Source organism: Vidua chalybeata, chromosome 6 (genome assembly GCF_026979565.1).
Source record: "Vidua chalybeata isolate OUT-0048 chromosome 6, bVidCha1 merged haplotype, whole genome shotgun sequence".
NCBI lineage: Eukaryota > Metazoa > Chordata > Aves > Passeriformes > Viduidae > Vidua > Vidua chalybeata.
Genome location: NC_071535.1, coordinates 7,981,671 through 8,007,677, shown reverse-complemented (window position 1 = coordinate 8,007,677; position 26,007 = coordinate 7,981,671). Strand labels below are relative to the sequence as shown.

The 26,007-nt window shown below is 39.3% G+C and overlaps 1 protein-coding gene across 2 annotated transcripts in view; it reads right to left on the bottom strand.

Annotated features, from left to right (window-relative positions):
* Nucleotides 1-26,007, bottom strand: part of JAG2 (jagged canonical Notch ligand 2) — a 68,923-nt gene that overhangs the window by 18,626 nt on the left and 24,290 nt on the right. Inside the window, exons 3-12 of one of the 2 annotated variants that reach the window (XM_053946568.1) lie at nt 24,185-24,239; nt 17,304-17,558; nt 16,282-16,342; nt 5,538-5,668; nt 5,030-5,149; nt 3,009-3,122; nt 2,095-2,208; nt 1,425-1,538; nt 851-897; nt 415-588 (exon numbers count right to left, since the gene is read on the bottom strand). In XM_053946568.1, the coding sequence (XP_053802543.1) occupies nt 415-588; nt 851-897; nt 1,425-1,538; nt 2,095-2,208; nt 3,009-3,122; nt 5,030-5,149; nt 5,538-5,668; nt 16,282-16,342; nt 17,304-17,558; nt 24,185-24,239 (1,185 nt within the window). The remainder of the gene's footprint in view (nt 1-414; nt 589-850; nt 898-1,424; nt 1,539-2,094; nt 2,209-3,008; nt 3,123-5,029; nt 5,150-5,537; nt 5,669-16,281; nt 16,343-17,303; nt 17,559-24,184; nt 24,240-26,007) is intronic. The other variant, XM_053946569.1, reaches the window with a different exon arrangement.

The following is a 26,007-nucleotide window of genomic DNA, read 5'->3' as shown; positions in this document are numbered from 1 at the left end:
ATATAATTATTCTACTCCTACAGTAGCAGTAGGATTACTTGAAGGGTAATTCAATTATGTACCTCAGAGTTATTAGGATGAGAACCTAAAGCACTCCAGTGTAACAAAAGGACACAGGTCCTGAAAATTGCAAAAGAAAACATTTCAAGTTTAAGGAATACTTGCAGCCTTAAAACCCTTAGGAAGGCCAACACCTATTTACAACAACTTGCAGTTTATCAGGCTGCAAATTCAAGTGTTCCAGCTACTATGACAGCACTGCACAACAAATTTGCTTATTCAGAGTATCAGGTAACAGCTACGACAGGCAGTGACGCTCCAGCCTTGGGTTACTCCCATTTAAACCCAGAGATATATTTCTTTCAAGAATTCAGTCCATGACAAGCATTGCAGTAATGTCTGCACTGCCCTCACCTCGCAGAAGACTCCCGAGAATCCCTGGGAACACAGGCAAGTGAATCCATTCACCAGGTCTTTGCAGCGGCCCCCGTTCTGGCAGGGATTGCTCTCACACTCGTTGGTTTCTATCTCACAGTTTTTTCCTGTGAAACCATGAGGGCACAAGCAGTGGTAACCGTTCACTTCATCCTTTGCAGAGCAGGGAAAAGAAGGAAAAGTAGAAGGATTCGTTTATTGACAAAACTTGTACACAAAAATTCAAGTTACTTCTGGATTTGCGGGCAGCAGTAGCACCACAATTTTATTTTGTGAAATGGGTGCAAGAGTCTGCAAGAACAGTGTTACATTTTTAACATTTGAACTCATTTAACCAAACTGTAATTGCAAACTATAAAACTCATAACCCGTCAAAGATTAATTTTCAACATGGAATGTAATAAACAAGAGTTACCTTACAAGTCCCTCCATGCTGGCACTGTCCATGACAATCATTTATATCTATGGATAAAATATGCAAAGCATTAGAATTTAGACTTCAAGACTAACCTGAAAAGTATAGGTTTAGCATAAAAATGGAGAACATGTGATTTTCAAAAAGGTTTTTTTCTAGATGTTTCAAAGGAAAGGTAGGATTTTGATGTCTTAAAAGATCCCTATTTTAAAAAAATAAACAATAGGAAATGACATTCTATATTTCCACTACAGTGTACTAAAAATGAGATCTCAATATGAGTTAATTTCATATCTAACATTTTAGCTTAAAAGTATTTTAAATTGAATCAGTATATATCATTCAGAAACATGTAAGCATCAAGAGATTTATTAAAGTGTATCTCTAAGATCACTTTAATACCAATTACCTTTCAAAATAAATTTTTGAACAGTATTTTCAATTTACATTGCTAGAAGAATCCTGACAACAGGTATTTTTTTCTTGTTAAAGTACATATACTATCACTTATCATAATTTTTTTTTAAAGAACAAAGCATCCTACTGTCAACATACATACTAAAGAAATACTAACTGATATGACAATTTACTCCTGTCCATCCTGGAATGCAGTCACAGTAATATCCACCAATGAGATTTTTGCAAGAGTAAGCATTAACACAGGGTTTCCCCTCACACTCATTAGCATCTGTGAAAGAAGAGAAAATAAAGAATAGAATAAAGTACAAACCCAGAAACAGATTACCACACCACCAAGCAAAAGTGTCCATGCAATCCCAGCATCAGAAGCTCATGTTAAACATTGGTAGGGCACTAATTCACATACCACAGGATTTTAATGTACACTTGCCTACAGCAGCACATGCATGTTATCTTACTCTTCCCTTGGCCAAAATTCAAAAAGGCAATTTGTTAGTCAGGGAAAATCCTTCTCTGGCCTCCACAAGCTTAGTCACTGCTCTGCCACCATGGAGAAGGAGTTACCATCACCAATGCTACATTTTGCAACAGAAAAGTTATGGGGCATTCTAAAAGAACTATTACAAGTAAGCTTAAATTGGAGCTTAAATAGTTACAAATCCATTTGAAACTTCTGGCTTTGAGAGCTTCTGAAGAGCAGCTAAGATACCAATAACACCACACATATTCCACATTTTCTTCAATAAAAACCATGCCAGAAACACAGAATTATAAATTGTTTAGGAATAATCTCCAGTAGTCTCCAAAGCTTTAGAATTACTTACCAAGCTGGCAAGTTGCTCCAATCCACTGTTGTGGACAAATACACTCGAATGCATTGATACCATCAATGCAGGTCCCTCCTTGAGCACAGGGGTTCGATGCACACTCGTCAATATCTGCAAAGGCAAAGGGGGACTCCATTACACAGCCTAAAGCTTGGCTTAACAGCTTGTGCTTCAAAGTTAGTTTGAGATGAAGAGGGAGAATGTACAAACAAGCCTAGGCACAGGCTAACATTGCTAACCTAATTTTTACTTAGGATTTCTCACATTTTTGTGACAGAGAAGATAAGCAAACAAGAATCAGATAACCTAATAACCTACATATGATTTGCATGTTCATCGAAAGTCATATTCCTAGATTGCAACACATATTTAGCCAGTTTTGGTTCTGTGGCTGGTAATTTTCAGGGTTTTTTTGTTTGGTTTTGAGGGTTATTTTTTGAGGACAGTTGCTGTTTGAAAACAGGTAAGCCACCTGTGTTGCAAATCACAGGCAACATGCAAACCAATGACAGTCCCACAATACATTTCAACCACTTCTCTGTCCTCTGAACCAGACACTTAAGCATTTAAGTGTGCAAATCTACTTTTTTACTATTAAAAAAGGGGAGAACCTTTGACCTTCACATTTATATTTCTCAAAAGGAAGCCATTCTGTATTTTGCTTCAGAATGGCTCAGTCAGGAATTGCCAAACAAGCTTTGGCAACAGGGCATTTCTTTGGATATGGTCCAGCTATGCTTCAATACTGTGGGCTGCACAGAACCCTCCTCTTTTCACTCTGCCAATGCTCAGCTGTTAAAAGACAGGGAAAGTAAAAGACTACCACCAAATTCCAAACCCACAGAGCGTGTTATCACCAAGCATCAACCCTTCCAACCCAGCATGTCAGTCACCAGCAAGTCCATACCCACCAATAGCACATGTTGGTCCACTCCACCCCGACGGGCAGTGACACTTGAAGCCTGACGAAATTTCGTGACAAATTCCACCATTAGCACAGGGATTAGATACACAAGCATGCTCAGCTGGGGAGAAAGAAGGAAAGAAATTCTTGCTAAATACTCTTCCAGTACCAATTAAGGAGAACTTGCGGTTAAAAGTTGCATTGGCTAAAAGTAACCAAGAGAAGTAACAGTGGAGGGATACCAGTACAGAAGTTTGGAGCCTTCCTCTCCCAGCTGCTGAGAGTTAAGATTCCCAGGAGAAAAAAGAAGCAGGATTTCACTGAAGATGTTTCATCCTTCCCACCTAATGACTAAGCACAGCTTAGATTTCAATATCCCAGCAAAGTTCCCCACTAACACTCTGCTTCCAGCCATGTACTTCCAGAGCACTCCAGCACCTCTTTTAAATTCAGTGAGAAAAAACAGATATGCTGTATGCAGAGGTCTGAACAGTTGTAGTAGTTTAAGGTCTGTTTAGCTTCATTCTAGCACTGCTCCTTGCAAACAGCAGGGAATAGGGAGGTGCTTACAGGCAGTGATGCTGCTTGTCACTCCATGTAGGGCTGTAACAGTGGCAGAGGCTGCACAAAACCATCAGGTTGAGGAGGTACAAGCTTTTTTTAACTTCTTTTTGGTAACTTCCCCTCTCAGAAGCCAAGGAAGCTTTTTAGTACCAGTACCTAAAGCAGCTCACACACCAACCTACTGTTAAAAATCACTGTAGATCTCAGCAAGTATATGACTCTCTTTTTCACTGCCTCCTCACTGAAAAGACAAGCTACTCCCCCACAGCTTTCAGGGCAAGCTATGGAAAGATTTCATCCATTTTAGCCTAAACTTTGCATCACATTCTACCAGCTGAAGCAAAACTCAAGTTTTGATGGTATCTTTAATACCACACAGAGCTTTAAGAAGTTCAAAGATCTACATAGTGATTAAGTCTGAAAACCTTCTGCTAATTGTTTAGTGAACTTAAGGCCAAGCAGTGAAGTGGGAAAAAAAATGAGCTCTTTCCACCTAAAATTTTAGCTATCAAGAAACAGCAAAATTCATAGTGAAGAGTTGTGAATATCACATTTCAAAAAAAGGATTTAACAATGCATCACAACAAAGAAACAGAACACCCAACTAACCACTATATGAAGCAAAATGTGGGAGAACTAGAAACTGCACACTGTCTCCATTTACCTCCAAGGTGAGAATAATCAAGAAAAGTCTCCAGAGATCAAAACTGTCCCCAGAACATGAACATTTTGGTCTTTGTGTAACATACACAGATAGAAAAAAATCAACATGCTATCTTTGTACTGTGGTTGAGATAGGAAGTAGTTTTTCAAGACATAGATCTGTCAAACTCAAGTCAAAGCCATACGTCATCACAGATGTGGTTTAAATGCTCTTCTCCATTTTGCCAATAGGCACAAGACACTTTTTGTTCAGACTGCTCAAGGTGACTCTGTAAGAGGGTTTGAGCACATTTCCATAGTAGTTAACATTTCATTATTAATCCAAATATATTAGAAAACCCACATTAAAAGATTAAGTTTCAGTTGATCAAAAAGGATAGTCAACACATTCAGCCAACTAAAAATAGGGCCAAAGCTCCACATCGGAGTAGAAACTGAAGTGTCCATCACTTCCACCTTTCTTAGTCCCCAGCTTGCAAATGATGTATGCTTGCCAGCAAGCCAGAAGACAAGAAAATGGGCAGCAGGGAGTAAGGCAACAGGGAAAGCCACGTGTCTAACCTGTTTCATGAGACTACAGCCCAACTGCATATTTGGATTAAGGAAGAGAAGTCAAAGGTAAGAAATAGTGTCAGTCTTATCTAAAGGAAAATTGGTGCAGCATTTCTGTTGTCTTTGGTGACTTTTTGAAGAGCCAGGCTCAGGCTCCAGAAAGGAGAGATGGAGCATATCCCCACTGAAATGCAGGAGTGCCTAAGGCAGCTGCACATCTCCAAGGAGAGATGCACTATCCCAAAGTACCGATTTCGCAGTTCTTGCCCGAGTAGCCGTCGGGGCAGGCACAGCGATACTCATCCGGCTCTGTGTTCATGCAGGTTCCGCCGTTCAGGCACGGGTGGTGATTCCCACAGTAATTCAGATCTGCACAGAGAAAAGGCTCAGTCAGCAGGGAACACAGATCCCACCATTTCAGTCCCTAGTCAGACACACAGATGCCTTTCAGGCTTGAACATCCTTCACCCACATCATCCCCATATTCCAGTGGCTAGCCTGTGATCTGGTAACTATCCACAGAACAGGGAAGAATGAACAAGAGACAACTGCAGGAGTTAGAAGAGTCAGGACAATTCCAAGCCTTTTGTCTTGAACTTCCTATACTTCTGATGCCTAGGCACCATCTGCCACACAAGAATTAAGGCACAGAAACACTCGGGTAGTTGCACACTAGCAGAAAAAAAAAGAGGGGTTAATGAGTTATCAGTTAATCATGCAACTTAACTTATTTTTCCTGTACATTAATGTTAAGTACCTTTGTTACAGAGCAGGCCACCCCAGTTGGTTTCACAATTACACTGCCATGGTTCATTACAGCTCCCATGAGCACAGCCTGGGTAGCGGACACACTCATCACAGAACTGTCCTTGCCAACCATAATGACACCTAAGATGTAAGTTCACATGTTAAAAGTTAGCAACATGATGCTTCATTATCAGCATTACATGTATTTACAACACTACACTTACCGTTCTCAAGAACAAGGCCAACTGTTCAATGTGCAACAGATAACAAAACTTTATCCTGTTTAGAAGGGACACAACTAGTCCTGTTGAGCATCCTTACAGGAACTCATCCTGCTCCAATGTCTTACACACAATGGCAACAAACACCACCAAGCACTACACGTTATGAGAACCGGACATGAATTAGTTGTTTTTTCACAAGAAGTCCCATCTTCACATAATCATTTCACACTAGGACAAAACTTGTGATTGATACAAGAAAGCCAAAATTGATTTTCAGAAGGAGACTGCTGGCTTACTGCATTGAGCACCACAGTGTTTTTCTGTGAAGAGAGATTTCAAGATAATAGCTAATTTGCTCTAGAGTGCTACAGGCTTAAAAGACCAGGGCAACCACAAATGCAGCAGTCTTGACAATTTTCTCAAGGCTTGGCTTCTCAAGAAAACCTTTTTTCACAGATTTATTCTGATATATCCTCAGTGCTCTCTATTGGCACTATGGAAAAAGTACTCTTTGGAAAAAGGAGGAGTGACAACAGAAACAAAAGCCATTAATAATTCATTTGGTTTGGAGTTAAATTTTTCCCCCAAGATTTCTTCTGAGACCAGTATCTTTATGTTAATCTGTATCAGAACTCTGCTAAAACAAGCAACTGTTTATGCTACAGGGAAGTATTAAAATCCAAACTAATAAAGGGGGGGGAAGGGCATAGGCTAATATTTATATTAATATTTATATTTCACACATATTTTAAGTACCAAGAAATAGTAAGCTTGCTCTTTTGGGCCAACAAAATAAATGTTCTGTCTGTTAAGAGTGTATTTCTTATACAGAATTCAAAAAACATACTAGCAACGAGGAGATCACACTGAGTGAGAGTTGGGCACATGCACAACAGTGCAGCCCTATTGCCTAGAGGAAAAAAAGCATTAGAAATAAAACTGCATTTTTTAGATTTGACACTACCATTCTATTATCCACATGATTTAAATAGTATAAAAGAGCAGAAAATAAATTAAGTCTTTGGGGGGACAGTGAGAGAGGACAAGGAAGAGAAGTATAAATGAGGAGTCTTGGTTCCTTGTGACTCAATCCCCTTCCACTGTTTCAGTAAGCTGGATCAATCCCCAGAGGAACAGAACAAGCTGTGCTGGCAGCACAGAATTTAAATCCTTACTGTTTACATTGGCAGTAAGGAATCTAGATGCAGAATGTCTGCAAGACCATTCTTTTCATACGAAGTTCTAGAACTACTTTGAACTCCTGTCCCAGTACCTGTTCCTGCCCTGAAAAGCTCCAAGATCTCCAAGGAGAGCCTCAGCTGAGCACCCAGCTCAGAGGCCTCGACTGCTCCTCTGAGCAGGGCTGGCAGAAGCCTGGAGAACACTTGTATTTTAGAAGCCTGTTTCTTTGGCTGCAGCAGCAGCAAGAGGAAACAAATACTGCTCTTGCTAAATTTGATCTCTTCCTTCCTCCTCAAGGACAGAAAAATCTTTTCAGAGGATGGTAATAATAAAAAAAGCATTGCAACTCACTTTACTGGCCCCAACCCAAATCTTCATCCATGCCAAACCTGGCACTACTACCAGTGATTCACCATGACTATCCCAGCCAGAGCCAACTCCCCACCCACATACAACAAGCATTTTCAAGAGCTGAAAGTCTGCATCACAAAACAAATAATCACAGTAACTCAATTTATTATCTCTAGCCCATGGATAACAAATTTCTTAGTTTAACACTGCAGCAATGCTTAAGAATGCAAAGAAAAATATAGCCACCTTCTAGAACTTGAAGGCATCTTAAGCACCTACTTGAGTTTGTAAGTAGGCTTGATGACATTAAAATTACTTCAGCAGAAAAAAATTGCTGCTTTTTCATGATATTCAACACAGTCAAAGTTTACTGTTAAAGTTACCACCAAGCCTGAGGGAAACAATTTCTAGAGGCTAAAAGCAGTCCAAAAGAACACAATGTTTACAAGTCAAAAGGTTACTATGTGGTAAGCTGATCAGCCTTCAGTTTACAAGGAAGAGTAAATTAGGATTTCCTCTTGAACAGGAAGTCTGGTTGCATCCTACATTAACAGGTGCTAGAGCAGCATTAATTCCACTTCCTTCTGAAAAGATAATGCTGATATGGATCTCAGCCCACCCTGAGAGCAAGATGGGATCAATAAAGGTAAACCAACCCAGAAATGGGTATGTTCTATGTCATTATGGGTATGGATATGTCATTTATGACAAAAAATATCAAGAAAAAACCGAAGAGGGAAATTATTAATGATTCACTATGAGAAGCCCAAATGGTACAAACACAAATTCAGTATAATTTAGGGAAAAAAAAAAAAAACAAACCAAAAACTCAAACCAGAATTCTTTTTCAAGTACCAACCACTTGTGCAAAAGGAAACAGACAGTGCAGCTAATAGTGGGCTAAAGTTACTTCTTCCCTGCCATCCCATTCCAGTTGAGAATCAACTCAATTGCAATTCTAAATTTTTCACATCTGACAAAATAAGAAAGCCAAATATAGAGAATCTATAAGGATTCTCATTGTTCAACAGACAAAGAAAATTCTTATTGGAATCAAGATTCTACTTCCTCTGTCCTTCCCCTCTGCTGACTTCATCAGCTCAAAGTTGTCTTCACAATCCAGCACATGCAAAACAAAATCAGACCTGGCTTAATCTTAGCCCTTGCTGCGTTATTAGCAGTACAAAGAAGCTACCATAAATAGATTGTTACAGTTTAGTAACTTCCTGATGGAAGGCTGAAGCACAGGCATCTGCTCCCAGACTAAAGCATCTCTTTGGGTCACAACTAACACAGAGTGTAACAGGGAGAGAAGAACAATGGTTGGTTATCTTAAAACCATCATCTTGGAGAACAGATCTGGTAATTCTACAGGCACACTTGACAGCTTCCATTTTCCTTAGATGAGAGTCTGGTGGCAACAGAAAAATGAGAATTCAAACAAAAGGCTGGAATTAACATTACCAAAAATTCTAGCCAAGCCTTCAATCATCAGATTAGAAAAACAGCAACTGTGCAGAAAAAAAACATTGCTGTCATTGATAAGCAGAAAAAGCCACAATAATTCAGCTCAGTGGGGCTTCAAACAGCTAAATTTCAGGATAAAGGACTTTCTACAGTAAAACTCAGTCCATTTAAAGTAGTAAATTTAACATCAGGGAATCCTACAAAAGCAGTCATCACTACACACAACTCAAAGTCAGAACTTTGAACATGCAGGTCACAGTTACATGTGTACTCAGAGGCAGGGGAAAGTGAGGAAAAAACCCATGAAACAGAACATTTGGGGTTTTTGGTTAAAACAAAATTTATCAAATTTAATAAAAGATTTTTCTACAGAAATATGCTTTCCTTATGTTCTTCTGGAAGAGATATAATTAAGGAAAAATCTGACAGTGGCCTTTGCTTTCCTCTGAGGAAGTTTGTTCTAATTATTTAGTAAGAGCTAGATTGAAACGGAACATTTCCAAATCAGATGGAACTAATTAGATGGGTCTAACTAGACCTCCTTGGGCAAAGAGGGGACCAGATGACCCTGAAAATGTTGTCCAGACTCCATAAATTTATGTCAAATCCTACAGTGGCAATTACAGAAGTGATGTGGAAAGGTGAAGAGATGTACTCAGATCCTGATGGTCTCTCAACCATTGCCCCTCATCACCTTGAATGATTAACTCCTCCTTATCCAAAAGGTGCCTCTGCCACCACAGCAGAAAGTCAGGGTGCCCCCGAGGGTCAGCTTAAACTCAGCTCTTTTGTATTATCTTCATACATGATTTATTCTCCTGGTGAGAATGATTTGAGAGTCCTGATCCTTCTGTGCAGAAAGTTCAGCTGAGAAACTTCATATTGGACATCTCATCTAATGACTAATCTATGCTGGTTAGCCTTAAAAAAAAGCTCTGAATGAGAGGATACCTAAATTAATTCTGTTCTACACCTACTTACAGAGCTTTGTCAGCACTTCATGCATAAATACACCTAAACCACCAAACTGAAGTCAAGGCAAGAATATGGGGCCTAAAAATAAATTTTAAAAAGTTTTAGGGAGGATGTAGGCAATGTGGTTTAAACCTTTAAATATCACAGGTTACACCTTACTGATGTATTGCACATCATACAAAGAGTGAAGAGAACATCCTTGTGAGGTATTCATACACCTTTTTTTATAAGCAGACTTTTTGGAAGGAGCCTCTCCCAATCATGTTTCAAGTGGAAGCTGGGGCCACAACACTCAATACAGGAAAACAAAGCAAAAACAGTGACATTAAGAGCAGAAGCAAAATGCATCATTCAGGGGTGGGGGAGAAATAGCCCACTTAAATAGAAAACCACTAAATTTTCTAGTGACGTGAACAGGATGGTGTTGCATAGGCCAGAACAATAGCTTTATATTAGTTATTTACTTAAAATAACCATAAGAAAGTCTGTTTAAACTTTTAGGAGATTACTTGTTGCACAGCAGGCAGCAATATTGTCCAGCTGTTAGATCCTACAATTCTGAGCATCTGGATTCAATGTTAATAAGCAGTACTCATTCACTAAAACTTGTCACAGAAACACTTTGCCCACTTTCCTACCTTTGAAATAGGCAAGATAATTTTGTGAATAGCAAAGGAAAACATACTTATTAATGTGCCCAAATAATTTAATTACCTGAAAGCTTATAGTTTCCTCTCACCCCCAACATTCTTATCACACCAAAAGATACAAACCTTTCTCTCCTCTAATAAAGGAAGTTATTGAAAGCTAACAGTCTCACTCCAGTACTACATAGAGTTTTGAGAACAAGTTAAAAGAGGAGATGGTTCAAAAGTTTTTAGCCAAAACATTGCTCAGTTAACTTACATAAGTAGCTCTAAGGGTGTGCCTGTATTTGCATTAGTTCACACCAGGAACATGCTTTTTACGTGAACTGCCTGATCATTCCTGTTGATGCTGTGTTAGTTCACATCACAGAACTGTTTTGGAACAAAGGAATTGGATTCCTCTTAGGTTAAACTAAGGTAACATCAGACAATGTATGCCAGGAGCACACCCAATGTGTTCCAGCTGCAAACAGGCATTCAGGCCACAAGAACAGACTAGAGAGTCTAACATTTAAAGTTTGAAGTGTTTGGAGTGTGATGTTGAGTCCTCTGTGCTGCTTTGATCTACTGTTCTAGTTCAGCTGCACTCCCCACACTGCTGTAGACACAAGTTCAAGCACTACATGTTTTTACTTCCTTCACACCCACTCACATCTCCTGGATGCAGATCCACCTTGAGGATACGTTCTATACCCTCCAACCTACTCATGCAGAGCATGCCTCAGTTCCTTGACCAATAAAGAAGCAAAACATGAGATTCTTTGTTTAACTTAAGGTGTCTACTTGTGAAACACTTGCCAACATTCCCTAAGGGCCCACCACTAGGACACTAAAAAAAAAAAAAAAATAACAAAAGCACACTGGTTGTAACAACAGGCAAAAGAACTCAACATGATGAAAGACAGCAATGGTAAGAATTTTACAAGATCTTTGAGACCTGAAGTTGTGACAGCATATCTTACACCAAAGAAGAGACAGGAGATGTCCCAGTCCTGGTACCAAGTGCATTCCTGTGGGGCCAAACAGCAGCCTCACACTTTTTAGGGATCATGGGCAGTCCAGCATTGCTGGAATTGAAGTGGGCAGATGCCAAAGCAGCTAAGCACACTGCCCAAACAAAGTTTTTTTCTAGTTTACTGCTCAGAGCAGCCTATGAGATTTCTCAATATTCCATTCTGAAACACCTGTGGAAGATCCCCATCTCTTACTTTCTCCCAATTTTTAGAAGCAGGAATTTTATTTCCTTCTTTCTTTTAGTTCTCTATGACCTTTTGCTAGTCCTCTAAAGTTTTTCAATAACAATCTGTTTTGAAAAGCCTCACCAGCTCACTTTATACCCAAGAATTAATTTACAAGAATCCAGCTGCTGAGTTTTTTTAAATCAAAAGTTTAGACAGAGTTCCCCCAGTGTTGATGTTAAACATGTTATCCACCCAACCATGACAAAACCGCAAGTGAGACATCAGTGATACTGGATTGCCTCTGAGAAGTTCAAGATTTAACAAAGACTCTCTAGAACACTTTTTACACCACCAATACTCCTGGTAGTTGTAGCTCATTTTGCAGCTCCAGCTTTTCTACATCTCTAAAGAAAGTACTGGATAACAGTTGAGCAGGGTCTGGCCCATAAAGTGACAGATGAACGGAGCAAAACCACTTGGGAGATGCCCACAGCCCTTGCAGGCACTGCAGGACTGCTGAAGGGGAATACAAAGACTACAAAAGGCATGGCACTGGACAGAAAGCTTGAGAAAACTTTTTAAATGGGGCAAAGATAATGTACAAGTTTAAACAAAACCAACCAAACATAAAATCACCAAAACTGTAAAATTAAAATTGTCATATATAGCTCTTGAACAAGTCAGTTCAAAGCATACAAACCTTAACTTATTTTAAAAGTTCTTTTAAAAATAGTACACTTGCTTTATCCATGTTGCACAGAATTCACATTAGAGTACTATTAATGATTCCATTTCTAATTCATTTCAGTTAGTCTACACACTCTAAAGAAATTTTCTTATCAGTTGTGGAAAGTAAGACTGGCATTTCCCAGGACAAAACCTAGCTCTTACCATGGCTCCAGAACCCAAGCTGAGCAGTGTTATGGATTCAACCCCTTTTGTTTTGCTTTAGATGAGAAATCAATGTCCAAAGGCAATGGGAAAAGTAGAAAGACTTCTGAAAATACCATCATCCTGTCAGGGCTATGACAATATAAGCCAGATGAGGCGTATCTGGACCTCAACCAAAGCCATACCACTGTGGATAACAAGGAAGTGAAAGATTGAGCTGTTAAGCCTAGTGACAGTTTATGAGTGGTACCAAACATACCCAGGTCAGCAGTTTTAATCAAGGAAAGAGACTGTCACTGGTGGTTTCTTTACATTCAACTCTGCTAATTTCATGAGGTCATTGAACCCAAGCCAGATATGAGCCATTAGATCAAACTTCATTCTCCTCTAGACAGCTTAATGGAATTTAACAAAGTACTTTAAATGATGTAAAAACATACAAAAAGTACCAGCATCAAGGCTCTGCAATGTTTTGTCTTTGGTAATCCCTCCTACTTCTTTGGCCTGGTGAAATCAATTATAAAAAGACCATCTAGTCTGCCACTACAGACCAAAGTTTATTGTTTTTCTTTATGCACTGTGGGTAAAGACCGGTTTGCTTTCTCTTTAGGATGGTGGCATTCTTCCATCCTTGCAAGACTCAGCTAAGTTGCTTTTGCTTTCCTCAAGGATGTATTTTTCATCTTTATTCAGGAAATTCTTATTTTTGCTGAATTGCCTCCACAATGACAAAAACACATCGCCTGGACCCAGGTGCACCACAAAATCATTTTCTACACCAGGTCATTTTGAGACATCCCTACTTATTTTCCATTTTGATGTAAACTCAGTGGAAGAAATGGAAGAACATCTCAACACTGTAACTTTCTCAAAGCAAATGGGTGCATGAACTTGACCAATAGATGATGCACATCCAGAACCAGTGACACAGCCTTTATTAACAATCTGAGGTCATTTAGCTACTTCTGATTTTAGTGTAACTTTTAATCTGAGAATGGCTCTAAATTACATTGGAACATAAAAGCTGGAGGATAGATCTTTTCTTGAGACCTTGGTTGAAGCCTTGGAGCCTCTGTTTAAGTTACCTCCATGTTCAAGCAAATTGAAGATGAAGCCATTTTCCAGCTTTTCTATTTACTAACAGCACTGCAAGTTTCGGCAATTAAGTAGCTTTTGGCACCAGCTGGTTCCCAACTACCTCACACCCATGTTTTTTCTCACATTTTCATTTTCTTTCTGAATTAAAAAAGGACATTGTTTTCACCTGTTAAATTACAGTGGCAGCTGTCCAGAAACCAGGATGAAGGAATGTAGATTAAAATTCAATAGCACCAAACATAGCAGTTTCTTTTAAATAACAGCTTCCCTTGTACTGCTGAAGATAAAGGTCATGTCTGTAAGCCTTGTTTATTTTTAGGTCAGCATCATTTTTCTACAGAAAGCATTATCCATTTTGGTTAAAAGCAACATTTCCAATATATTCTAATAACTATGACAGAGTACAGTTTAAAGACACAATTTAAAGCTTGTCTGTGAACACACTCAAGCTACCAAATCACCATTCAACAGATAGCTAAGAACTTTCTGCAATATTACAAAGAGTGGCTACACAGAGAAAAGCCACTGTTCTTCTTCATCTTGCTGATCACAGTTCTGACTTGAGCAGGAAGGCATCAAGAAACAAGGTAAGCTGCACACAATCCACTATTCCTTCCCTCAGTACTTTCTTTCAGGTGAGAGAATCCACTCATCACAATAGTGAGATACCTGGACAGAGTTCTTCAGCAGACTCAGGGTTATTTTTGTGAGCTCAGTTTAGCTGGGCAGGTTGCAAGGGAACACCTGGATTTACAACCCCAGATGTTTCTTCCCATCATCTCCAGGCTGCAAGGAAAGGCTTTGCCATGTGAGGCACCTATTGACAGCCACCTTGAAAAAGGTAACAGCACCCAGCCTATCAGATTGAAAGGTTTTATATTCCCTTCTTGAAACCTACCTCCTCCTCTCCAGCTTCTGCCTTCTCAGATACAGCTGGTATCACAGAGAAATGGAAGTTGAAAAAGAAACTGCACCAACCCCTTGCACCCACCCACCCTCATCTAAAAAAAACCCAACCAAAGGTACTGCTATGTATTTGTTTAAATCTGCTTCTTTTACATATTTAGTTAAAGACTTTTTTGCATTCAAAAAGCAAATATTCACAGGCTCCTAGGATGCTACTTTGACACCTACAGGACACCAGAAACCCTTAGATGAATCAAAATTCATTAAAATAGGCTCTCATGGGGAACAAATGCATTCTTGGAAGGCTCAAGGGAAGGAGTGTTTCTTCTTCAGGCAGAAATGATACTGGCCCAGCTCTCAACCACAATCTCTACTTGTAACAAAAAATGCCCAACAGCAGTAGGAGCATCCAATACTTGAAATTACAAGGAAGATACTTAGTGATATGGAAAATTCACAAATAACTTTATATATAAATATTCTTACACAAAAAGGAAGCCATCATTTAAACATCTTCCTTGAAAAAAAATCTTTTATATAGCTTGAGAAGTGAAACCCCACACAAACTGAAGCGCTGCATTTGAAATTTACAGTTCTCAGTCAGACCAGAGGGCTACAACACAACAAACCTTCCAAGAAGTCAGCAGCACCTGATGGAAGTTTCAGGACAGGAAGAAACCACTCTGTGCTGCAATGATTTAAGGTTTGGCTTGTTATCTGCCATCCCTTAATGTTAAAAACATGAGGCTCTGCAGCAAGATGGGACTTGTCTGCATGTCACCTACCACAGCTCGTGAACTGGCATCTCAACCCCAGCTTAACTCTAAAAGCCCAGCTAAACTGGACTATCCGCATCCCATTTTCACCACTTCTGTGGAGGCTGTAGTAGTCAGAAGGATGAAGCCAAATTGCCTTAAACTGTCACAGCTTGTCACAACGTGGTATTTGCCAGCTCTCAGGGGTTCTGGCAGCCACAGCTCAGTTTCACATCATTCCAATCAGGCAGGTTCAACACAGCTCAATAAGGAAGCACCGTGTGAATCCACCCTTACAACGGTACATACCACTCTGACCACAAATAAACTCAACAACTTACACAGGATCCCAAACTTGCAAGTGGACCTGTCCCACTTCTTCAACAGACAGTGTAAAAATAACACCCGCTTCCCCTTGACCTACTACATTGAATGCCTGAACCTTTACAGGAAAACAATCAACTGCTCTTGCTATCACAGTCTACTTAAGCTGCATCACAAAGTTAAGGGAACATTTCTCTCTGTTCTCTCGTATTTAGGGACCAAAAAAATTTACCTGGGGTAGAAGGTTTAGGCTGGGGTTGCTACTGTATCTCTATTATTACCAAAACCCTTTTGTTCTTGGAACAGCAACATTTACTATATTTTGGTGATCAAAATGTATATTGAGTGTTCTAGGAGTGTGAGCATTTCCTCATCTAACAGTCCAAAGAGCAAGCTTTCCCTTTCCATTTGAGAGAAACATATAGAGATTAAAATTCCTAAAGATTTTGAAAATAATCATAATAAAAATATTGATTTTTCTCGTTTGATAAAGGCACAGTTTTGAACTACATTAAGCAAATCTGTTTAGTCCTATGTAGGCAAAAAATACCATAGCATCACAAAACTATGTTCAGAATATATGCAGTTCTTACACACATGACATCTACTTCAAATCCATTTCCATCCATGTTCTTGTACAGAATTTTTCCATTTTATAGTAGACTTATTGAAAAGCAGCAATATACATGGAGGACATTTGAGAGATCAATGCTTCCCCCCCAAAAAATAAGATACTCAAGCATGCAGACTTACTTGCATTCCCCAGGTACACTGCAGCCCCCATGGAGCAAATTACATCCTTGTTTACACACAGCTGTAGACACAAAAAGATTTGGGCATCAGTCTGGGCAGCCAGGTATCCATTAGTACAGCAGCAATCTGGAGCTCTTCAGGCAGGGCTCCTGTCATTTATCCTGTCTGTTATGTGTGCAAAATAGATTGCCTTCTGCTATGTTCCAATAGTTGTTCCTTCCAGACAGTTATTTCACAGAACACAGCACCATTACAGCCAAAAAGCTTTGCAGCAGGAGTATCAGCACTCAAACTTTTATGGAATACAGTTGTTTTTAAAACCTGGTATAAGACTGGTATTATGCTGGAAATCCCAAACTTTAAGTGATACGTGACCTGGTGTAAAAACAGCCCTCCCCATCATTAACAAGCTATTTACTGAAAAGGAACAGAAAACAAAACTAAAAAGCCTTCAGCTTTCCCTGAAAGAAGAGTATGTCAAATAATTTTAGCACTAATTACTGAAGACAAAATGCAGAGAGATTTGATTGAGCGGTACATTAAAAGACATGACTACACCTGAATTTCTATTCCCATTAAGAGCAATCAAAAAGCTTTCAGCTTTGCATACTTTACACTTAAAACTGTTTCATTTGCAGAAACATTGTTATAGGTGCATTTTTACAGGACTGAAGTCTACTGTGTAAGTGATGATATCACTTCAATAACATCTTACATTAACAGATGCGATGCATCATTTTGCTTTGAAGGAACTCCACCATTGAATAAAGTCAATTAGTAAAAGGATGTTTCCCTGAATACTAGATTTGTTTGGGTATGTTCACAGCACCCACCAGAAGCAACGCTGTATCCTCTGCTCCACTTTCACTGAGGATGTTTCATTTAAAGATTTGTAATGAAAGAACAAAGCCTGTAAGTCCTAAAATCAATATGTTACTGCACTGACACCACAGAAATACCTAGAGCAGTTGACACCTATTCTACATACACCGGGCCAATCCAAGACAAAGGAAGCATATTACCTTGTTTGCATTCTTCTCCCATCCAACCTTCCATGCAGGCTTTGTTTCCATTTTGATCACATGTGTAGTGACCAACAAAGTCATCTCGAGGGCCACAGAACTTGTTGCACAGAGCACTGTAGTAATTTTCATCACATTTCACCCTTATTTGCACTTCAAAGTGGGCAACAGGACCATTAATTTGTAGGGTCTTCCATCGATCTTCTGGGTTGATCATGCCAGCATGTGCCACTCGCTCTATCAACAAGTTTTCACCTTTTTGGAAAGAAAGGTAAAATTCAACAGGGTTAAAGTTTGATAGCACACAAGGACATGTGGAATCCAATCAGAAGTACTCAACTGGTTAAGGGAAAACCAAGTAAAGAAAACGTTACGAAGATAAAGATCTACTGTATAACTGAATTTTCCTTTGCTTTGCAAAGTTCATTACAGGAAGGCCAATTTAAAAAAGTGTCCCAAAGGAAATATTAAAAAACCCTGGAACATAATCCATAGGAAATAGCTTATTTTTCAAGGCAGCCAAACATACCACACCCACATGCTGACAACTAGCAGCTTTATCTTGATCTGAGGCTCTTCTTGCCTCCTTTTTGTTCTTCTAAAATTGCAAGATCTGCATAATTTCATAGCTGAGATAAAGTTCTCTGCTGCGAGTTTCATTTTAAAAATAAAGCAAAACACAATATATTCAATTTGCTGCAAAATTACTGAGCAATAGTGAATGTTCCTGTAGGCTTGCATTATATATATAAACTAGCCTGTTTCTATTTTATTATTCACTCTAAAATAAAGGCAAACGCAAAACATCTTTAACAACCATTCCATAGAACACTACACAGCTAGTGTTTGACATTTTGAGAAGAAACAAACAAGTGAACCCAGGATTGTCAAGGGCCATTCTCAGCTCTGTATCCTCACCCCCAGTGAAACTCCTGATAACTGTGAACCCTGTTGCAGCACACTCTGTGAGCATCCTGCCTTGTCCCCATGGAAAGCAGCAGCTCTGCTACTGCCAGGCTCCACTCACTGAGGCCAAACCTGCACAAAGAATTACACACCCCAGGGGACAAGAGGATTCTAGGCTGTAACACTATAGAAACTGCCAACACAAAGTATTTTCATTTACATAAATATCCATTTTGTATCTTTATCCATGTAATTCTTTGTATAGAAGCTTCAATACCAGGAGGTGAGACAATTATAGCCAGTACAATGAAAATACACAATTGCTTCAGCAAATATTGAGAACAAGCAAAGCTCAGTAGGGGGAGGGTAAGGGCAGACAGTGAGCAAGCCCAGTGGCAGGAGTTTTCTAATGGGTTCACCATTCTAATCTGGTACCATCCTGCTGGTACAGCTTTTCTAGGTGACTGCAAGTTGCATCTGGAACTACAAACACTATTTAAAGATAAGAAAAAGGTACAGAAGCTTGACTTGAACATATTAATTTCATACACATTTATGAAATAGCTAAACATTGTCAGTGCAGAGCTTCAGCACTCATTTTCTTTAAATAAAGATTCTGTAAAGTACATGTTAAAAGAAATGCATAACCAAAGACTTGCATACAGCCAGAGGCTGAGATGATAGTGAGATAAAGCCTGAAGTTCAAATTATTAATAATATAGAACATGCCAAGCTGGTAGCAAGCAATGCTAAGCTACCACCTTTAGCAAATGCATTTTACTTACCCAGGTGCTTTCTAGAACCCATTAACCTCATATGTTTAGAAAACAAAACCCAAGGAGTGACTGTTTCTCAACCAGAACATTATTGACAGTTTAGAGGAATCCTGTGCATCTCATAGCAAAGTGTTTTCAGCCACTCCAATATTAAAAAAAAGAATGCTTACAGAAGTATCAAACTCTCCAAAGTATCATGCTCTTTTGGCATCTTTTTCCAAGCTTGCTTCTATAAAGATGCTTCCTCTTGAAATTAAAAAATGCTGAACTTAAAAAGAATTCCTTTTAAGTAAGGTACTCTGGTTTTTTTTAAGACCTCCCAGTATCTCTCTGCTTTATTATTAAAACTGGTATTGCCATGTATAAGCTGTAAGTCATGCTTGCTTGGACTAGGCTGCATAAAACATTTTATGGCTGGCCAAGACACATTGAAGCTTATCCCTCTTCTTTAACTCTCATTCCTATGGCATAAACTGCTGTCATCCAGCAGCATGTGCAAGACAGAAAAGGTTACCTGAATTTTATTTTTGACCAATAGGATATTTATCTCACCAGTTATCACTGAAAGTTTAACGATTAGATAGAATCACAGAATTTTTTAGGTTGGAAAAGACATTTAAGGTCATCAAAGCCCAACAATTAAGCCAGCACTGCCAAGGCCACCACTAAGCCATATCCCCAAGTGCCACATCTACATGTCTTTCAAATACCTCCAAGGATGGAGACACCACCACTTCACTGGGCAGATCTCAGCATCCTTTAATCATCTTATTTTCCTCCACTAACTATTGAAAAACTATAAAGGAAAACATGCTGAATCACCTGATGGTCAAGGAAAATTCAACAAATAGCAAATATACATCACAGAGCTGCTTTCCTGCTATAAAAGTAACATAGGCTCCTTATAAACAGCTGCAGTAGCCACTGCTGTGAAAGTACTTCCTCAAAGTGCATCAGATGGACTGAAGAACAGGTCCTGAGATTAAAGGAGTGGCTCATATAATAAAATTCTTATCAGGTATCTTCAGGCTAATGGAGATTCATCAGACCCAGTTAACTGGAGAACAAGCATTACAGCTACTGCAAATATACCTATGCAGAACAGACCTCTTGATACCAGGGGTCAAGAACAGGGGAAATAACCCAAGAGTGCTCTTTTTATCTTTTTGAACACTCCAATTTTATCTTCACAAGCTCCTCTGAAAAGGAATGTATTCAGAGTCTTAAGGGTTTTTCCTTAAGCTTGTATCAGTATAAGTAGGGCTTAACAGCCTAAATAAGCACGCCAAATAATTTACCCTGAGCCACAAAAGGCATGAGAGAAGCAGCTCCAAGCCATTTCATCTCTACTACTAAATTCTTAAGTACCAGAGTAGGTATGAGAGTTCTATTTAACTTCAAATTTAACACTGATCCTAGGTAGAAGGTGCATCTTCCAGAGAGATCTGTAAACACAGGGAGGAACATGTTTGTCAAGGTTTCTCCTTCCTCCCCCACAATACCAAAGCACGTCTGAAGATATTCAGCCTCTCTCACCTAACTGTTTTGGTGAGACAAGTTTGCTCCCTGCATCTGACTTTGCCATAGAAGTTCACCTTAGGGGTTCACATTTATTACTTTTAGCTCTCAGTAAAGGCATAACTGAATTTCTCTGGTTATTGGTCAAAAAAGCATCATTCACTCAAACTTACATACACACAAACAGCCCCCAAAGCAATTTCCTTCATTAACAGGTTTTCCACAAGCCTCTCTAGAAAAGCAGATAGTGGTACAGATGTTTGCATAAATGGAGATGATGCCTAAAAGCTATTTCTTTAATTAATGTTCCCAGAGCATCTGATTTTTGGAAGAGAAAGCCTTATCTGAAGAGTATTTAACTGTGCAATATACAAATAAGAACACTGCCCATCAGCACCCCGACCCTTTGCAGAGGTCAGACATTCCCAACAAGCCAACAAGGCTGTACAAAAGGTGATGCTGGCAGTTGTTTGTAAGGGAACACAGAGACATCACAAGATCTTCACACCCAAAGGAGCAGGAGGTGCCCATCTCAGGAAGCACATTCTCTTCAGCATGTTTTTGAGCACTATGGACAGATGAGTCTCCTACAGATTAATGGGAGGCAGGAAAGCACCCACTGCATGTCTGCAGTAGACACAGAGTCAAATGGAAAGTTACTTCACATGTGAAGATGCCAGCCTGCTTTGTCAAGGCAGGGCTGGGCTGAGCATTGCCAAGAGCTCTGCTCAAGTCTGCCAAGTCAAGTGACTTACCTGGAAAGTGGAACTGCTGTGACAGATGACAGCGAGCAGGCCCTTTGCAGTGACTTTGTATCTAAGCCAGTTTCCTCTTCCCCTCTTCCACCCTCCAAAGCAAACAAGAGGTAACACTACACTGCCACAAGCTTACCCCCGAGCCAACCCTGCTGCACACAGGAGGAGAAAAACACACCAGCAGTTCAGGAACTGGGGGTGAAAGACCCTCTAAGAATTTGTACAGGGGAAACATTTGCTGTGGCAGACTTGCTCTTGAGATGGTACTTCACAGGTCAGCTCTGCCAGCTCCGAGTCCCCCTTCCTTCACTGAGTGCAAGAATGTAGGATGCTTGGACACAGAGGGAGGGAAGAATGACAAATGTTCTAGAACCTTCAAGTTGTTCACTGGAAGCCTCTCTTTCTAGGTTTTAGGGGAGGTTTTTTGTTTGCTTGTTGTTTTGTTTGGTTTTTGTTGTTTATTTTTGTTGTTGCTATTGTTTTGGCTTTTAATACCCACTTCAGAGTCCAAGCTGGAGCACAGACCCTACACATTTAACATTCAGCCTTATTCATCCCCATTAAAGGAAAGCAAAACCTGACTCTAGAACTAATTAATCAGCTTATAAACAGACTCTGGCAATTACTTTGATTAATCTATCTTACAGTAGCAACAGAAGCTACATGTAATCTGATCCTCAGATCAGCACAGCACTCAGGATTGACAGGGAGTTACGCTTTTCACAGACATTCACTTCACCCCTCCAGGACCAGATACTGTCTTTTCTCTGGAGGAGCTGCTGTATTCCCTTTCCTCTTCTCTAACATGTGAATTTTTACTGATCTGTGCCTGTTTGGCAGTTCAGTGGTGCTTGCAAAAATACATCTTTGAATTGAAGCATCTTTGCATCTTGACAGGTTCACAAGGCAAAACCTACTGGAGGACTCACCGCCAAGATTTCTCAAAAAAAGAGAAAACCTTCAGCATTAAGGAATTCTTCCTAGGAATCTTATATGCAAATCTAAATTGAAGCACAGCAAAGCAACACATCTCTATCACAGAAAACAGACTACAGAAACATTTAACCAAGACAAGCACTTGGCTAGTCTTCTGCCAAATTACAGGCCAAGAAAGCCTTCCTAAATTCACCTGACAAGCCTTCAAGCTTTCAGCTGCAATACAACGTTGCAGTACCTCTCTCTGGCAGCCTAAATTAAAGGGAAGTTCACTTTCCATCAGCAGTTTCTCATAGAGCTAAACTGTAATCTGACACTTATGTACTATCCCACAGTTCATAGAAACTGTTAATTTAAGGAGATGGCACATTGGGCCTCCAGAAAACACTCTATATCCTGTTGGCCTGAAGTTCAGGGAAAAAAAAGAATGCAAGTAAAGAGATTTGTTAGAGCTTGTTAAACTAAAAAGCATAACAAAGACCTAACACAAGGCTGAGATGACTGTCCTCTTATCAAGCGTATTCAAAAGAAATCTGAGGTTTAAAGTTACAGATTTGCAAGAGGATTATGCAAATTCTAAGAAATAAACGAAGTTACAATACTATTATTTATTAAGAAGCTAATTAAAAAATGAAATCCAGCACTTGAATGCATACAGCTGATTTACAGGATAGGCTGCCTCTTCGTGTTCAGTCCTTTCTACAACATCTCATGAGTTGATTTGCCCTCTGTAACAACATGAATATTCTAATATTTGTTGTACTAGCTGCCCCTAGATAAATTATTCCCAAGCTGGAAACCATTTAAATTAGTTAACATCACATAGTATATTTTAAACAAAGCATTCAAGAGGATTCCTCCAATCTGTTACTATGTAGGGTGTGTAAACATATTCAAGATTTGGGCTTACTCTGCTCAGCACGCGAGAGCTCATTTTGAATACCACGCCCAGCTTTAGGAAGTGTCATTCAAGAAGGCTGTGGACAAACTCAACTGAAGAGTTGCAGCAACATTAATCAGAGGTATAAAGAAAACAAACAGAAAAAGGCTAAAGCAGCTGTAAACAAGACAAGCTTAACTCTAACAGAAGAAGGGTTCAGGTAGCAGTTAAACTAAAAACTCAGCATTACTGATACAGAATCTTATGATGATTTTGAATGTATGTAACCTCTTCACTATCTCAATGTTCAGACACTTACCTTCCCCTACATTGATCCCAACCAGAATTAAACAGTCCATCAATAACCACAATGCAAGTCTGAGGTTCATTTTTTTTCTTGTAACCAGAAGCATTGGTTATTTTAAGACATATTTGTAAACCATTTACAAAGAGTAGGTTCAAGCTGGAGTCCAAATTTAGCAGCATTATGGCAATCAGCACCTTGATATGATTTTGAAGTATTTATAAAATAATCTTGCTTTCACTTCAGATCAACAACCCTGCCTTAACATGGAGTATTAGCATTTACAGATTGAAAATGCAAGGTAAGCTCCAGTACTTGAGGAGAAACAGAGAAGGGATCATACCATGATTTAGAGCAACAAAAACATGAAATACACTTTCCTTATGGGGAACAAGAATTGTTTAATTGCTTTAATGATCGTGGAAATTATTGCATAGCATGATCACAGGCAGACTAAGGAGAATTTGAAGTGCAGCTCTACAGATTACCTTACTTTTTTTAAAGAAAATAAAGGCATGATTTGTAAACATTTTTTTAGAGCTAATTATCAAGAGTCGTGTTAATCGTACCCTTTATTTACAGCTGTCCATTCTCTTTGCTTTTAAAATTACAGCAATAATTTTTCAGAGTTCCTAGCCCAATACTCACTGTTTGATTTGTACATGCCCTTTACTCAGACAACAGCTTTGCCTAGAGCTGATCTGGAGGGATGGCTGATTGCAGCAGGATACAATTTACCCCCTCCCCAATTTGCACATGTACAGCACAGAATAAGTACAAACTCCAAGCTTTCAATAAATACTCACCAGCTTTTGTATCATTATCCCAATCCCATGCTTCTAATATTAATGTGAACGACCTCTGAAAAAAAACAAGACACCAATTAGACAGTAAAAAAAAACTGTTATAGCCAGACAAACTGATTTGAAATAAGCAGATATTACTGCTACAAGAAAGCCAACTGAAAGCAGTAGAAAATTTCACTTCTCTGTTGTCATGTGAAAGCCATTGAAGGCATCTTCTCAAAAGCATGAAATATAACAGCATTAAAAATTGTGGGACAAGCCATGCTACCAGCAAAACAAAAACATTCCATGCACACACACACACATTGAGGACTGAATTATTATTACTCTCCTCCCAGTACACCTAATTCTCAGCTTTGCTTAGCCACAGAAATCCTTTCCAGAAGCAGCCCTAAAAAAGGTTTAAATGAAATGAGGTTCTGAACCTTGGGAAACAGCTGGGATATTTAAGATTTAAACTGAACCCCCTCCCCTAAAACAGAATGAGAGCCATCCATTAGAAAGCACATGAGAGACAAGTCTTTACCAGATTTGTTTTACAGAAAAACATATCTAAAGAAGAAATACACAATTCACCCTGCATCTATCATAAATTTAGACTTCTTTTTTATGAAAGGGTAGCATAAAAAGCAGATCTACAAAAGACACCGCATAAACAATTATTACAGTAAGCACACCTGGCACTGTACTTTTCCCTGAGGAAAGAAAAAACCCATGATTTCAGACATTTCTTAAATAATTTAGAAAAAACATGAAGCCTTTACTTCACTAAACCAAAGCTTCAGGCATTTTCCTTGGTTTATGATCAAGAATGTGGGACAGATGTAGATATTCAAATACTAAACTTACTTAGAAAAAAGTTATGTATACAGGTAATTTTAACTGCTTTGAGATGAACTGGAATAGCTGTCAAACCATTCAGCTTTGATAGCTTCCAAGTGCTACAAGTAACACGGAGATCCTCAGATACATTCAAAATCAAGGAAAACCATCAAGAACAGAAGAGAGTTATTGCACCACTAGCCTGAAGTCCTCCTATACACATCTTCATGCAGAGCCAAGCCCTAGCGTGTGCACAGTTCACAACCTAATGATCTATAAATTCACATGGCTATGGGGACATTCAGCCAAGAAATTGCAAGGACCCTCTTTGGAAGAGGATTATGTAAGAATTCAGGCACCTTTCACAGGGTCATTACGACTATTTTACTGTTACATCAAGATGTGTGTTTTTATTCTGAGATAGCTCCTTATGTGCTTTACACGCCCCTCAACTCCACACCAAGCAGGGTTGATCATAACACTGAAACCTCCCCATTTTAGAACAGCAGCAACAACAGGATCAGTGCAGCACCCCAAGCAGAAGGGCTCCCTGTTTGAGGTCTTCCATGACTACAGCAGAGATCATTCTACTCAGAAATGCACTTGAGTTCTTATTTTCCTACTGCTCAGTTACATTAACATAAAAACCACAACTCTGCCTTTGAAAATAAGTCTTTCTACTCTGTTTTCAGCTTCAGACATATACTAGGGAAGATGATTTTACGTCACTGAAACAGAAACAGGTTTAGTGGTGACTATTCAGATTAGACTAAAGAAAGGAAGGGAAAAGGGAGCTCAGCAGTGACCATACTGGACAGAGACACACTTGAGTTTGTACTGCCCTTGGAAATGGACAACTGAGAGAGATCAGCTGAGAAAGCAAAGGGCTCTACCTCTGAGTATGACAGCACAGCTCAACTCCACCCAATTTTTAAAAACAAACATTAGCAGAGCATTTTAGTAGCTTCACCCTCCAACTCCCTGCACTCCCCAGTCTCAGC